We start from the raw sequence: 16,470 nt of genomic DNA on the forward strand, positions 1-16,470 counted from the left end.
AAATTTTGCATTAATGTGCTCCTTAAAGTATAAAATTCCTTTTTTAATGCCTAGTGAACTGTCAGGACATAAATTAGTGGAAAAGGAGTATTTTTTAAAAAAAAACAAACAAACCCACAAACCTGTTTCATATTCAAAGGCTGTGGAAGCTATCTAAAACTGAGAGACAGATGGGTTCTGTAACATTTGTCAGAGTTAAAATGAAAGGTAATTATCCTAAGCTTAGAATTGTTTCTATATCATAAGATAATGCTAATTTATTTTTGTAGGCTATTTACCCTTTTGGAAGTAAATTTGGAATAACTGTTCTTGGAAGTTTCCCACAAGCATTTTAAATCTGATGATTGTTAGTGAAGTTATTCACAATTACTGGCTCCCTGATGTAGACCTATTTTGAGTGCTTTCAAAGCATGGACTCCCTTGTTTGTGGAGTAACAATTGATTGACTTTTGCATCCGAGTCTAATATTGCCATTCTTGATCTTGCATTTGATTTAATATGAAGTGCAGGAGAATTGGAGGGTCATCTGTGATGTCTGGTGTATGCAGACTACTACAGGAAAAAAGAAATGTGTGTTAAGAGCTTGGGCAAAGAGTAGGCCAAATGCAGTGTTTTAAAGGGTATCACTGGTTCGTTAAGGAATCTAGCTATCTTACAATTGCTTTGCTATCATGCAAAGTACTCTAGTCTGTAAGGAATTAATGTGATGTTAATACATGTGTAGATTACATAACAGGCAAAGAAAAGTTTGTCCCTTTCTGGGGGCCCTGCCCAGAACACAGGATGATGGGAGGGAGTGGCAGTGTGTGTTAATACTTGTCTTTGATAGATAGGTGTTTGAAAGCCTTTTAATGCTGACTTTTTTTTGCTGGATTTTGGTATGACTTGAAGAGTTGTGTTGCATCTGGGAGATACCAGAGTTAGAAAATAGCAGTAGAGCCATCAGAAGAACTTTACACAGGCACTATTTATCAACTGTGGGGACAAAGGAACTGTCTTATTAAGATATATGGCTGCTGTTACTCCACTCCTTCTGTTTCCTGAAAGTTGAAGGGAGTAAAAAGGGGAGTAAGGACAGTTGGCATCTGCCACAAGAAGTCACCCAGGGCATGGTGTAAATTAGTGGAATGTAATCATCTAAAAACACATCTGTTGAGATTTGCAGTCAACTCTGCTACAGCTATAAAACAGTTTAAGCCTGTATGATGGATCAAATAAGTTGCATTGACCTCAATGAGATGGTGTGACAGATTGAACAAATACAACTGCCCATATTCATCACAAGGAAACAGCCAAAAATCAAAGAAGTTGATGTATAAGTGGTTTGATCTCATATAAATTAGTATCTAATGTCATTTTAAAAATCCTCTGTGTATATCCCAAAATAACAGTGAGTAGCAATGTCTAATTAGTTATCCCTAGGTGATAACTGATAACAGATCATAGAATCAGCAGGCTGGAAGAGACCCACCGGATCATGGAGTCCAACCGTTCCTATCAGACACTAAACCATGCCCCTCAGCACCTCATCCACCCGTGCCTTAAACACCTCCAGGGAAGGTGACTCAACCACCTCCCCGGGTAGCCTCTGCCAGTGCCCAATGACCCTTTCTGTGAAAATTTTTTTCCTAATGTCCAGCCTAAATCTCCCCTGGCAGAGCTTGAGGCCATTCCCTCTTGTCCTGTCCCCTGTCACTTGGAAGAAGAGGCCATCACCCTCCTCTCTACAACTTCCTTTCAGGTAGTTATAGAGAGCAATGAGGTCTCCCCTCAGCCTCCTCTTCTCAAGGCTAAACAACCCCAGCTCCCTCAGCCGCTCCTCATAAGGCCTGTTCTCCAGCCCCTTCACCAGCTTCATTGCTCTTCTCTGGACTCGCTCCAGAGCCTCAACATCCTTCTCGTGGTGAGGGGCCCAGAACTGAACACAGGATTCGAGGTGCAGTCTCACCAGTGCCGAGTACAGAGGGAGAATAACCTCCCTGGACCTGCTGGTCACGCCGTTTCTGATACAAGCCAAGATGCCATTGGCCTCCTTGGCCACCTGGGCACACTGCTGGCTCATGTTCAGTCGGCTGTCAACCAACACCTCCAGGTCTTTCTCCTCCAGACAGCTTTCTAGACAGACTTCTCCCAGTCTGTAGCACTGCATAGGGTTGTTGTGCCCCAAGTGCAGGACTCAGCATTTGGCCTTGTTAAGCCTCAAGGAAGTGGAAGTTCTGAAGAGCCTTATAAAGTACCCTTCATCCTCTATCAGCTAGCATTGTATTTTATGTTACAAAGCCTTTGGAAGTGGGTTTCTTGATATGGACTAATATTATAACAATATTATGTTTGGATGTATGAAGTTCTTCTGCTTGTCGTCTGCTCTGTCTCTGGACTACCTGGATTGTGTTTCTGTATTTAATCACTTTCAGTGTATTTCATTTTTCGTATCAGTTGACATAGTCTACCCTGGAACCCATGTCAACATTTAAGTCCACAACACCTTGTGGGAAGTTCAGCTTGATTGTGATTTGCATGAATAGCCTCTCCCTTCTGTTAGGTTTTTACCTGCCTTCAGCCAGTGTCTTTAGACCCTTCATTCTTATATTGGGCAAAATGGTGAGCAGTGTCTATGCAACTTCTCCAAGTTATTCAAAGGAAGAGGACTAAAGCTGCACTGTTTGAAATACAGGCAAAAATTATTTCTGTATGCTGTCACAAGAGTGTTGTTTATTTTTTGAAGTATTTATTGATCCATATGGATCACTGAGCAATTAAAGCAATCCAAGTCAACAGGCATACATCCAGATCTTGTGGGTGGCAGTTAGTAGCTTAGAGCCTGTGATTCTATATGGGGGAACCCAAAATTTCCTGACACCTGCAGGCACACAGGCTTTGCTTTACATTAATCTATAATAACTGCTTCTTTTTATTGTATATCACAGTCCTCCTCTAAGTCTCCATTTAGCCCTCATCTTCAGTGCCTGGTATAACTTTATTTTCAACAGTCTTTGACATTTAACTACTCATCCTTTTTGTGAGGTAATTTGTGAATATATCAAACATCATAAACCAATGCAGATTTTCTGCAGGATTCCTGTGGTAGTCATCCTCAATGTGGTAACCACTTAGATGGTTTATCACTGCTCCTTAGCTATTTCTCCATGCAAAACCTTGATCTCTTCTCATTTGGCTGCTTAGTTTCGTCAAGGAATTCAAATGAGGGAGTTCTAGAAGCTTTTAGGAATCTTGAGTAGACAGTGTTATTTAGCAGTCCTATATCCATGCTATACTATTTCAAACTGTCAAGAAATTCCATTAATTTTGCAGGCCATCACAGTAGCCAGGTTGGATCTTTCCCAATATATTATTCGTGTCCACTAATTCTATTCTTGAATGCGTTGTTAATTAATTTGCACAACAGAGATGTTCATCTGGATCTTCCTTGAGGCCATCTTTAAATACTGGCTGTATTTTCCACATGTGATTTCTTCAAGTGCTTTATCGGCTCTGAGGGAGGTTCTGCCCCTTGGTTAACACCACAGCTATTTCAATACTGTGTATGTATTCGCTGCTGCTTTTGCATCATCAGAGACACACACACAGCAGGTTGAGCTATGGAAATCTCCCTAAACTGTGGAACAGTGAACACAGACATAAGGATTTTACTTCAGTTTTACTACTTTTGGTCAGATGTTCCTTTGTATCTGATGATCTGTTGGCCTTTTGGGTTCTGTTCCCAGTCCTGAAAGAGAGAATTGATAGTTTTGTTGTCTTTTCCTGCTTCGACTGGGAGGGTAGAGGGGAATTATGTTCTCTTATCAGTTTTGTGAAAATGTGTCATTGTCTTCATTTTCATCTTGGACATGTTCAGCTTTTTGTGGGAAGCTTCCTTCTCTCCAGGATAATCTCTCTCCAGATGCTACCTTAGGCTCTTTAGAGCCTGATATTAAGACCCTGATATAGGCTAATTGAGTATCCTTGGTAAGACATTTCTTTCTAGCCTTCTGATATTTTACATTTCTATTAAGTGAAAAGCCTTCTAGTTTAACAGTGCTATCTTATATGTTGGAGATCAGATTCTTGTTTACTGATTAGTGTGAAAGAGAAGGGTAGTTTGAAGTCAATTATTGAACAAACAAGTAAGGAAAGGTCACTGCTCTGAATTAAGAGTTGTAAGCTGTTAGTGTGTCACAGGAGGAGTCACAAAAATAATTCTTCAGGAACAGGTTATGGATATTTATTTTTTCTTCTTAACATATAATGGGCTGAATCTGCCGGGTTTAGCTCTGGTGGTTGTGGGTTGTTCTTCCTATTCTTCTGGAGTTTGCTTTCCTCTCAGTAACTTTCTTAAACAGAGGATGCAGAAAAAATAAAGTTTTTTCCAAATCCTCCTAGCTTTCTGCCTTCATCATCAGCCTCAATATTAGCCTGTATTTGTTAGGATTTTAGGGTTGTTGAGTTGAGCTTTTCTTCAGAAGTTCGGCTATTTGCCTTTGTATTGTGCTCCAAGTTCAAATTTTGGTGTACAGCCCATTTTGAGTCAATTCCAACCACTGACAAGCAGAGGAGAAGTTGTTTATTACTCTGATTTCTTTTAAACCTTGAACAAAAATACTTTGACTGTTTATTTATAAGCCTGGTGGCTGGAAGCCTTAAAAGTGTGGAGGGCTCTCAGGGGGACAACGATTCTGTAGCCATTCCATAGTATGTAGGAAGAGTCCAGTTAATGAACCAGTCTGAAGCCAGCCTTGTATCTGGAAAAGTATGAACCACCAACTGTTAAAAGTCTTGCTCTAAATAATGCTGCCATTGTCAATGCTTGCTGAGACCGCTGGTCTCAGGGCTTATTGTTCCTATCTCACAGGGTAATGGATTCTGTCAGTAAATCTTCCTTTTTTTGAGAGAGATTCCTCAAATGAGGTTCTTCGGTACGGATCCTGTTCTAAAGAAAACTGAAGTGTTTGAAGAAATTTTTATCCTCCACTGTATCCTTCAATATGGAATTCTATATGCATTATGTGAACAATACAGCTACTTTGATTTGAGCCAGACACCTGTTTGTTTTATTGATGACCTTTAGCTACTGCATTGAAAGCTCTTCTGTGGCTAATAAGCTGTTTCCCATCTGTCTTTTTCAGTGCTGAGTGTCTTAATGTTTTAAATGCTGATGTTCTTAATATGGGATGAATCTGCTACAGAGAGGAAGAAGGATAGGACAGTTGCTAGTAAAGGTGGAGGGGAGGGATTGGGTCACTCTTTTTGGGACCAGGGTCTTGTAATTTAGGGGAAAACCAATAAAATTGGAGCAAATGTTTTTTAAAAGTGAGGTAGGATGTCTTGCTAAAATGTTGGACTCTATCATCTTATGGTCTTTCCCAACCTAAATGATTCTATGATGATGCTGTAGTTTGTGAATCTAGTCTCAAGCAATGGCTTTTCTGAATCACTTATACAAAATGCAAAATCACATGTGCAACTGTCTCAATCTTAGTTTTGATTCTGGTAGAAGTACTTGCATGCTTTGGGACACAGTATTTTAAACATTTTCTTATTGGCTAAATGTGGAGTAAAGTTGTTTTTTTTTTTAAATGAAAAATGACCACAATTTTATGCTAAGAAAAGGGTGAGGATTGGTTTTGCCAATAAATTAAGGAGAGATATTTCACTTCCATTTTTTTTTACCTTTACTATTTTGACTAAGTTTGCCGCCTTCTTGAAAAGCAGGGTTTATTTTTACTCAGCTGCTTTTCCAATTATTTTTCTCTAGATGGCAAGTTGAATTTCATAGTATATGATGCAGAGGAAAGTCTCAAACCACCCGATTCTTGTCTGTATGGAAACCCTCAGTGTAACCGTACCAAGCTGGTCTGAAAACAAGATCTCTGCCTCTTTGTAGGACCTTGGCTTTGTTGCCTTTTATTTTGTCCCTTTTTTTTTGTGCTCATGGGGATGTTACTGATCATAAAGCTTCTAGCTAACGTTTGCTAAAGAATGATCACAGAATCACTAGGTTGGAAAAGATCTCCAGGATCATAGAGTCCAACCATCCCTATCAACCACTAAACCATGATGTCTTAGATTATTTGTATGATGGAACATCTTGCGAGTGTTTTACCTGATTTTGCCAGCTGATTGAAGGAAGTTTACTTGAATGTTTTGGAAAACTTAACTAAGTATTTTTCCCTTGAAAACAGGGATCTGAAAGATTATGGCATCTGAAGCCCACGATGTTAGAAAGCAGAAATTATTGCATATCGAAGGTTGTCCCATTAATCCCCCCAGAAAAAGAATCTCTTCTTCCACTAAAAAGATCATGAAGGAGGTAAGTCATTTGGATTTTCTCATGTTATCCGATGAAACTAAAACAAATAGTCAAACAATTTCATAGTTCAGAGCAGTCTAAAACTAGAAGTGCAGCACTACTGAGCATTTCGGGTTTAGCTGTGCAATAGAACTTTAGCTTCAACAGTGACTGTTTTGAAAACCATGCATTATAATAGGCACACACAGCGACTACACAGATACTTGCATCATATCATCCGTATGACCAGCAGGTACTGATACAGTTTTACTCACTCCTACTTTTCTGCAGCTGGGCCAAGAACTGTTTTAATAGAGGATTTTTTTTCATCAGAAGTTCTCTCTTGCCAGGAGACCTACATGGCGCAAGTGAGAGGTGGGATAGGTGAAATACCTACATTGAAATGGACCTGTCATCATGTTATATAGCATTATCCATCACATTGTCTAAAAATGTGTATTTTCACTGGGTTATTGCTAGTCCAAAGTATTTTTTTCATAACCTCTTACCTGTGTTACCGGCTGGAGAATAATTAAGGCAGTGGAATACAGAGGAAGTACTTGGCAAGTGAACTTCGCTGCAAGATCACTTCAAACAGTGGTGCAGTTGAAAATATTCTGTTCATTTATTGAAATCATGTATTAAAAGCCTACATGGTTTTGATTGCTACTAAAAATAGAGCATAGTATTATACTGATGTGCACGATGTAGATGTTAACAGTAGAATAAAATTTCAAGTTGAAATGCCTGCAGTTTGTGTATATATATGCTCATATAGATATGAGCATAGTACCTGTTTAAGTGAAAATATGTATTTTGAATGTGAACATCTTGGTGCTCTTTTATTTTTAATTATTTGTTTAATAATGAAAAAAGTGTACCAGAATTCAACTAATCGCAATTCAGCTAATCTTCATTACATGAAGCTCTAAAATATTGAAGAGCACTGTATTTTAAAGAAGTATTTAGAAATTAAACTTCAAATTAGTTTGCTTAATTGTCAAAGGTTTTTGTGATCTATGTGGTGCAGCGTTGAAAGAATTCTTGATTCCTCTGGAATGCTACTGTTCTATGCAGGCCAGTTGGTGTCAGGGTGCTAATCTGTTTTGTATGACTGAATTCAGGATAATCAAGTTTTGGTGGGGAGATAGTCTGCTGTCGTCCTTCCCCTTACAGCATCTGCTATATTATGAGTCTTTTTAAATATATGTGCGAGACAAGTAATGTAGTTTTGCCATCAGATTCTGTGGCGTGTTATCAAGCACAGACTCAGCTTTCATTTCAAGCCAAGACCGAGTTTATTGTTACAAGCTCATATTTATACCTTAGTGAAAACATCAACAACAGTCCTGTAAGTCCTTCATAAAAATTTCCACAGTGTGTTCTTCTCTTTCCAAGCTCCTTGTGACCACTGTTATTGTTTTCATGCCTTCTCGTTTTTGCCACTGATGTTGATTCTTCTCAGGCCAGAGGCTCGCTGGTTATCAAAGGTCTCTGCACTCTGTCTCCAGAGGCTCAGCAGCACTCATGGCCATTTTTTGCTCAGCATCTCTCCTGACAAGATTCCAGTAGGCTTTTTATATTAGTCGCAGATTCTAGTTTGCTAGTAACTAAACAATCTCTCTGATGCCACAGTCTTGCCTCAAAAAAACCAAGGCCTAAAGCTAACTGTGTGTTCCAAGGACAGGTGTGACAGAGCTGGTTCATGTATGTCACGGAAATACTTGAAGATTGCAGGAAGGTTAACATAGGTGTGCTTCAGTTGCATAATAGGAAGAGGGTGTAAGGGAGGAAATCCATGGTAAACTTAGGCTGTGGTAAAACAGGACTTGGTTTTGATAAACTGTGGGAGTGTTTGAACCTTTTTAGTAATACAGCTTTTTTTACGTCTGTGTTCCCTTTTTCCTAGGGTAAGAAATCTCCAAAACAGCTGGCTTCATACACAAACAGGTAGGAGGGCTGTGCCCTGTAGAGTCTGTGATTCTGGTGCAAGAGAGGCAGTTTAAATCTATTACAGCACCCAAGCGGACACAAATGGAAGATAGATCTTAATTGTACTGATAATACTTGGGGTTTGTGTGTGTTTCCATAATAATTTGTCTCAGCATTAAAAAAAAAAAAGTAAGATAAAAGTATTGGTGGTAGCTCTTCCTTCCGATAACCTGAACGTAATGAAGCCATGTCTTAGAGGTGAAGTGTTTTAACCTGCAAATTGACTGCTGAATTCATAATTGTACATTTTAACTTAACATGAAGTATCGCATAAGCTTTGAGCAACCTTCACTAAAATACTGCTTTATTATTGCAGAATAACGGTTGGAAAAACAGTGACCAGTACTCCCTCTCTTTTCAAAGTAGTATATTGTAAAAGAAAAGTTCATTGTTACACTCCAAAGCCTTGTTACAGAAAGAAGCAGTTCCCTAAACCTAGAAACTGTGACATGGCAAATAAAGAAAATGAACTGGCTTGTGCAGGAAATCTGCCGACAAAAGTGCACCACGAGAGTCATACATACTTGCTGAATTCTGGTGACTCTGGCTCATCTCAGACAGAAGGCCCCTCATCTAAATATAGCGGATTTTTTTCTGAGGTAAGTAGAGTTTAAAGAAACTTCAGTTTAAAATAAAAGTGTTCCTGGTAATTTATTTGTGTGGTTAGCTGTGAAAGTTTTCAAAGAGGTTTATTTTCTTAACATATACATTGGCTCAGGTCTCGTGCTTTACAGTCTTTATTCTGTCAGTTCATGGTGATACAGTTGCCAACAATAGTCCTGCCACTTTTCCCCATGTTTTTGTCTGTACCAAAGCTCATATCTGCCAGGCATTGATCAAAACAACATTTTCCTTTGATGGTGGTACAATTTGAACTTTGTTAGGTTTCATGATTTGGCATGTTGCATGGCGACATGCATGTTTATGGAAGTGTGAGAGTGTAAATGTATAGATGGGAATAAGCTAGTGAGGTATGATAGGACCATTTTCAATAGCAGTATCAGCTTAGTGTGTATGAAATTAACTTAAGTATTTGTATAAGACTGTGTTTCGTGGTAAGATTGTTTGATGAAACCGGGTGAATGCTTGCAGGGCTTCTGAAACTGGCTAAAAGGTCTGGTAATTAAAGCAGATTTTGTGACAGTGAATGCTATTTAAGTCCCTTAATGCTGAATGGTGCATTTCTGGCACCATAGGTGTTTGTCATGTGTTGAAGCCTGCACATGTTTAAAGTGAAACATAGCAGAGAAGACTGTCACCATACTGTCATGGTACCGTAAGTGTGGGCTACCACAAAGATAAGAGCCTGCGAAGTCCAGTGTGCTGGAGGTACAAGTCTGTGGCACTATTGTACTCCATTGAATTTGATGGTCTCAAGTAAGGAGCAGCAGGATAGCTGGAATAAATGAGTTTTTGAAAGAGTGGTAAAGAAATGAGGACTGGAGAAGAATCATCTTCTGAGGAAACTAAAGACCAGATCATGGGCCAAAAACAACACAGATGTGGGTGGCTCTGCAGTGTTTGTTACAATCCAAGATATGTTTTAATAAAATATCTAAACTACTGAAAACTGTTGTTCTCTAATGAAATAAACTTTTTCTGTCAAAGTTCAGAATAATACATGTGGTTACTTGTTAAAGTTCTCAAAATTAATAAGACTCAAAGTAAAAAGTTCTCAAAGTTGATGAGAATTATAGATTGATGCTTATGAATGCGGTATTCTAATTATTAGATGACTCTCCATAGGTGTATACTGCCCTTATTCTTGCAGCTTTTGGGTAAAATAATGTCTTAGTAATGTATTTGTGCCCACTTCTAAGGGAAATCTGGTTTAAAGCCATTGTTAAGCTGAATTTTTAAAACAAACTTATAAGCATGTGGGTAGGAAAGTATATTTTTCACATACTAAATTAGTTGAGGAACGCAGCTTATTGTGTTGTTGCTTTCATCTTAACTTGTGGTAAACTTCTGTATTTTCAAAAATATACAGGTTTCTCAGGACCATGAAACTATGGCTCAAGTTCTTTTCAGCAGGAATCTGAGGCTGAATGTAGCTTTAACCTTTTGGAGGAAGAGAAATATAAGTGAACTGGTAGCCTACTTAGTGAGGTAAACTGAATGTCTTGTATGCTGCAGTATTTTTAGAGGTTCCTTATAGTATTATAATTTTGTTATAATTACTTATTCTTCAAATCCTAATGGAACCGTATGCTTCAACCTGTGTTCTACTAGTAACACTTCTGATTTTATTCTGGTTGTTTCTAGGATACAGGATCTTGGAGTAGTAGTAGACTGCCTTCCTGTGCTTACAAACAGGTACAAACAAATAGAAGTGGGGGATATGAATCTGCTAAAACCATGCTTAAGTTCAAGCACTTCTGAAACATCTTGTTTTTTTAAGTTTACAGGAAGAAAAGCCATATATTTCAGTTGGCTGCTGTGTAGATCTTTTGCCTTTAGTGAAATCGCTGCTTAAAAGCAAATATGAAGAGTAAGTATCCATTTTGGATGTTTTCAAAACACTATTACATCCTGGCTCTGCAGTGTCCTAGTATTTAAAGGTGTTTACTCCTCTGACTTTGTTCCCTGTGCCCCTTCTCTCAACCCTGCCTTTCTCAGTTAATACCTATGTCAAGGGGAGTTTTCCTGTGAACCTTTCTTTTAACAAACCAGCAGTGCAAAAACTTTGGCAAGATTTAGGACCAGCCAGAGACTGGCTGTGATCTTATAAAAATTTGTCCTAAACAGTAAAACAGAATAACACTGAGGGTTTAGTATGCTTGATAACATGAAATTTTCTGGCAAAATACCTGAAGAACTTATACTCTTCCAAGAAGAGCTTCAGTTTACCACTGTGAAATTGAAAACGTAGGCAAGTATTTAAGCTTGGGAATTCGTCTAGATTTTTGTTTTATCTCCAGAAGAGAAAGCATGTCAGTAACTAATTTTTCTTGATGCTTTAGCTGACCTGTAAGTATTGAAGGCAGGGAAAAAAGCCTAATGTATAAAATATGTTGTTACAGATACGTGATAGTTGGTTTAAACTGGCTTCAGGCTGTCATTAAAAGATGGTGGTCAGAACTATCTGCACATACAGAAAAAGCAGAGGATGGGTGAGTATAGTATTGGGAAATGTTTAAATGTGTTTATATAGTTTATTCCACATCAAAATCTGTTCTGACTTTGATCAGTAGGAGCACGCCTCATCTACAAAAGAGAAAATATAATTTAAAAGTAAAAGCTTAAAAAAAATTTTTCTATTCTCAATGCACAGCTGGTGTTCGGAAATTTACTTTAAGGATTGCTACATCATTGGTGTTTTTCTGATGGAGTTCTAGTACACGTAGAACATAGTCATATTGGGGTTATACAAATGCTGTAGAAATTTGTATCAATATTTTTCTGATATTGTGTCAATATCTATGGACTAAGTCTATATGTGATGTTAATCATGCATTTTGGTCAAAAAGTATACTGAAATATACGATATTAGTGCTGTTCGTTCTTTTTCAGAAATATTCATATTTTAAAACAACAGTTAAGTGGATTGTGGGAACAAGAAAATCGTCTTACTCTGGTTCCAGGATATACTGGTAATATAGCTAAGGTAATCTAGTTCCAGTTGTCTTTAGTAGTGAACATACTGCAACTGATACAGCAGTTCCTCTCATTGATCTTATTTACATGAAACTATTGATGGATAGAAACACCTTTATTTTCCACTAATGCTGAAGTATAGTGCATAGTTTTTTCACAAGTCTGGAGTGGATTCCCTGTGCTGATAGTAGTGTGGTTTAGAATGCTACCAATAAGGAGTTTTATCCTTTTTTCTTTCTTTACAGAGAGAGCATCTTCGTAATAATAAAATAGCTAATAGTAATTAAGCCTTAAAATTGATGTGAAAAATGGCCCAGAGGAGTAGGTACACTGAGAAAGGACAGATGTTTTTTCCAAAATCTGTTGTACCCTTTGTTCTAAGTGCAGCATAGAGAATCTTAGTGCAACGATGTTGTTAGCATTTGCACACTGGGTGACTGGGGCAAGTGACTACATCCTAAATTCTAAAGCTTATTGCTGGCCTAATGCTTTGAAAATTAGGAGTTTGTAGAGAGCAGAGGAGTATTCCCCTCCAAAGTGAATTGCTGTTTGCCTTTCTTGGTACATTGTGGTATCAGTAATAGTGTTAATTAACACTAAAAATTAACACTGTTTAAAATTAAATGTCTGTTAAATACATCATTTGCTGCTCATTATAATCATTGCTAAAAATGTAGCTTTTTCAAGTTGGATACCAGGAGCTAACATTGAGTAGGAAACTTCTCCAAATGGAGGGACCTCATGAAGGTAGGAGTTAGAAAGGACTTAAAGGAGATGTGGTTATACACAGGATTTGAGTGAACTTGAAAAAGACTTGGAGATTGCATGCTTTACTTATATCTGAAGGAGCTTTGAATCTCAGTTCTGTAGCTACAGAATTTGTCACTTCCTATCAAACAAGTTATTGTTCTTCTGGGACTGCTGTGCACCTCTGATTTCAGTTTTGATGTCTATTAGCTTGCAGATTTCAGTGAGCAGGGATGCAAAAGGGTTGAATTCTGACTCCCATTTGGAAGAGCAATGGGAGCTTGTAATATACACTGCCTAATCCTTCTAGTAGGTTAACTGAGTAAATAGGCAGCGTCAAGTTGTTTCTTGAGGACTCGGGTCCACTTTTTGTGCATTTGCCTACTTCTTAATGTATACCAGCTAGATTGTGACTAAGGTCACCTGAAAACATCAGCAGCAAAAAGAGCAGCACAAGAATGTTGGAAGGGTTGGGTGAGGGAATATCATTCTTAAGATTCATAATGTCATAATGGTTATTTTCTTTCTGGTGTATGCAGGGAGCAGAGGGAAAACCGTTTGGAAACTAATCCCTCTGTCCTTGTAGGCTTTTTAGTATGCAAAGAAATACCATTGAAGTCATTAATTGAAGGTAATCTTGAAGTTGAGGATAACTTGTTCTGAAATTCAGCATAAACATTCTTGTATTATAGTTCTGATAGGTTACTCTGCCTGAGACATACAGTTGTTATGTAATGAGACAAACACTTTCTCCCTTTTTTTCCCCTCTAGGATGTGAATACTTATTTATTACAGCTACACTGACATGATTGGGAAGTATGTGCTTATGTGGTGAAATAATTCCTTAAAGTGTCCCTGACATATGTACTGTTTCTGAAAGCCTTTTGAGAAATACTGGCAGAAGATAACTGAACTGTCAAGCTGTTTAATGAAACCACTAATAAAATCCTAACAATCTACTTCACATTGAAGTGGAAAAATGTCTAGTAGGAGCAACTTTTACTTCAGTGAGGTGAAAGTGCACTATGAAAACTGTATGCCTTTGCTGCATTTGGGATTCACTCAGTTACTAGGTATTCATTTAAATGCTACTGTATTTTACTACAACATCGCATAAAAGAAGATGAATTGTACTGTCATGAAGACAAGACAGTGGAACCAGTTATAAGGAACCAACAAAAGCAATCATCATTAAGAGCTTTTAAATGTTTCTTTCAGAAGAGAACTCCAAAATGCACAACTATCTTCCAATTACATTAAAAAACTTCAAAATACTCAATTACTTCTATGTTTTAATCAAATTATTAAAGACAATTTTTGTTTGCACTATTGAGAAACTATACAGCAAAGATGCCTTAATTGCTAGTGTTTCAAAAAGCTAATGTGTTACGATGCAAATAGCTTTTAAGTTCAGATTGTGATGGAAAAAGTACAAAAATCAGGGTTTCACATTGTATAGTTAATGAAGCATTGCACATATACAAAAATTCATGTATGAAAAATTATAAATACCTGAAGCTAAGCTTGGATAAACAGTTATTGCAAATGTCAGCAGAATGGTGGATTTATGTTTAACAAATGTTTTTATATTGTATGTGGATTTCTAACACAGTAATCTTGTTCTGTATCATTTAAACTACACGCAAATAAGTAAATATATTAAATGTATCTACTGTTCTTTTCTTTTCAAGTTCATAAAAACAATTTCTAGAATAATCTCTTCCACAGTACTTTTTATCATAGATATTTGTCTATTGTTTGAAATGTTTACAGCCAGGTGAGGCCATGTTATTCAAATCACATACTTTTTATACTACCTCTTTTAAGAAACTGACAAACAGCTTTTGCAAAATTAAGTTCTAGCCTGGTCAATGATGGCAAATTCTTACCAACAAGAGCATTGAAAATACACGTGTAAACTCTTACTGTCCTATTGCAATCCTGTACTATATTAATTTAAAAGCTATAGCTTAGTAGCTCTGAGGGATTTTTGATTTTAGGCTCGCTATTGTCTTTTTTTATTATTATTTGGGAGTGATTAGGAAGCAGGATTTTCAAATTAAAACTTAAGTGCCAGCTGTTCACTTAAAGCATAAATATAAGTGCACAGCATGTATTGCCAAATAGTCTACTTCTTTAAAAAAGCAAAGTACTAACAAGGTTTGTTTTCATACCTAGCATTAAGCATAAGCACTTTTACTGATATGCAGGAGAAAAGTCTTTTGACAGCCCTGAGTGGGTGGGTTTTTTTGGTTGGTTTTTTGTTTTTGGGGTTTTTGTTGGTTTTTTTTTTAATTGCTGTAGAGAGGAAATAAATGAATTTTAAACTCCTGTAGTGGTCAATGGCTTTAGGCCTCCTGTTGCTTCATTTTGTATTTAATTTACATGTCACTAATGCTGACTTCTGGAGGCCAACTGGAAATCTGTCATCAGAACTTGGTAGTTTTGGTTATTTGAATAGTCTTTAAACCACCAAAGGTTTTCTGCTTCCCAGGGCAGCTGCCTACAGGGAAGGGTTTCTGGACGTTCCAAAACTGAGAACTTTGTGGGACAATCTTAGGATACATGCATAGCCAAATTCTTTTTGCTAGAATTATGTGCCATTAGAGGTAGTTCACAGTCCAAAGAGTTTGAGATGGAGCTTCTTTCTTGCTGTCAAAAATTTAAAGGCACTACAATATGATTGCATTTTTATATTACTTCACTGTTCTGTTGAGCACTTAAATGCAAAAGCAACATAGAGACTGGGTTCACAATTTGTTTTGCAATTGCTGAAACTTCGTCAAGGAGGATACTGTAAAGGTGATGGAAACTCAGATCTTGATTTACCCTGTTTATTGTAATAGAAAAATGGCCATTTATTTCTGATATAACAAGAAGTAAACTTTATATTTTAAAGTGAAATGCTCTAGTATTCAAAAATCCAGCTTGACATGTGGACTTAGGAATTCTGTATGTGGCTATGGATGTACCAAATCTTAACTTTGGATGGTGCTTTTGTTCTAGTGGTAAGGTCAGGTTAACTTGAGGATTGTTCTTGTGAAATACCTAATAAAATGATGCATTATTTTTTAATTCCCGGAAGTTGTATTTTGACAGCATCCATATACAGTATTAAACATTAAGGCATTAGTTTCTGTGCCTTATTTTAAATAGGGGGTTTTTTTACTGTTTTCAGGCAGCTACTAGACTGTGAGAACAGGATTCTGATCTCTGTCTGTTTTGAAATTATTTTCTTATGATCTTTGACTCATTTGAACTAGTCACGCTGATGTTCAGGCTCAGCTTGTATGCTTTTTATTTCTCAAATAGCTAGGAATCAGTTTGCTGTAATAGAATGTACATGTACAATATGTGCTCAAAGGTGACATTTGTAAAATGTTTTAATAGGCATGTACCTCCATGAAATCCATGTGGCTGTCTCATTTAATCTAAGAATTGTATGAACAATCATAAGCATAAATGCTCATCTTTGTGATAATTTTTGAAAATGCTCTTTCCACGATGTGTCAAAAAGTCTAGGCACAATTAATCCTTTGTCCTGTATGTCCTGTGATGCAGGAGCTTGTATGTACTTGAGGATGAAGGATGCCTCTGCAAAGCTGTTCATGTTATAGTGCTTGATACAAAATTTATGTCTTTGAAAAACAGAATGTCTTTAGCCTCAATGTTCCCTGAAAATATTTAAGGCTGTTCTGCTGGAAGAGTTTTTATTTGAAACATGAACTAGAATTTATCCATCCCCTAAATTGAAATTGACAAAGCTTTCTGGCAAACTGCCTCTTTCTGCAGAGAGCTAAAAAAAGCCCCCAGTGTTCTGTTAATATAAGAATCAAAGTTTAGGTATT

At 37.3% G+C, this 16,470-nt stretch overlaps 1 protein-coding gene across 2 annotated transcripts in view; it reads left to right on the forward strand.

Annotated features, from left to right (window-relative positions):
- Positions 1-15,697, forward strand: part of KATNBL1 (katanin regulatory subunit B1 like 1) — a 17,851-nt gene extending 2,154 nt beyond the window's left edge. The window contains exons 2-11 of one of the 2 annotated variants that reach the window (XR_011337536.1): positions 6,180-6,307; positions 8,196-8,236; positions 8,595-8,877; positions 10,269-10,387; positions 10,544-10,594; positions 10,680-10,769; positions 11,302-11,391; positions 11,792-11,885; positions 13,394-14,878; positions 14,927-15,697. Coding sequence is in view for 1 of the 2 variants with exons in the window: in XM_069858313.1 (XP_069714414.1) it covers positions 6,194-6,307; positions 8,196-8,236; positions 8,595-8,877; positions 10,269-10,387; positions 10,544-10,594; positions 10,680-10,769; positions 11,302-11,391; positions 11,792-11,885; positions 13,394-13,426 (915 nt within the window). In the remaining variant the exon portion in view is untranslated. Of the gene's footprint in view, positions 1-6,179; positions 6,308-8,195; positions 8,237-8,594; positions 8,878-10,268; positions 10,388-10,543; positions 10,595-10,679; positions 10,770-11,301; positions 11,392-11,791; positions 11,886-13,393 lie in introns of both variants that reach the window. The other variant, XM_069858313.1, reaches the window with a different exon arrangement.
- Positions 15,698-16,470: the final 773 nt, after the last annotated feature.

This window comes from Phaenicophaeus curvirostris, chromosome 5, assembly GCF_032191515.1.
Source record: "Phaenicophaeus curvirostris isolate KB17595 chromosome 5, BPBGC_Pcur_1.0, whole genome shotgun sequence".
NCBI classification, from domain to species: Eukaryota; Metazoa; Chordata; class Aves; order Cuculiformes; family Cuculidae; genus Phaenicophaeus; species Phaenicophaeus curvirostris.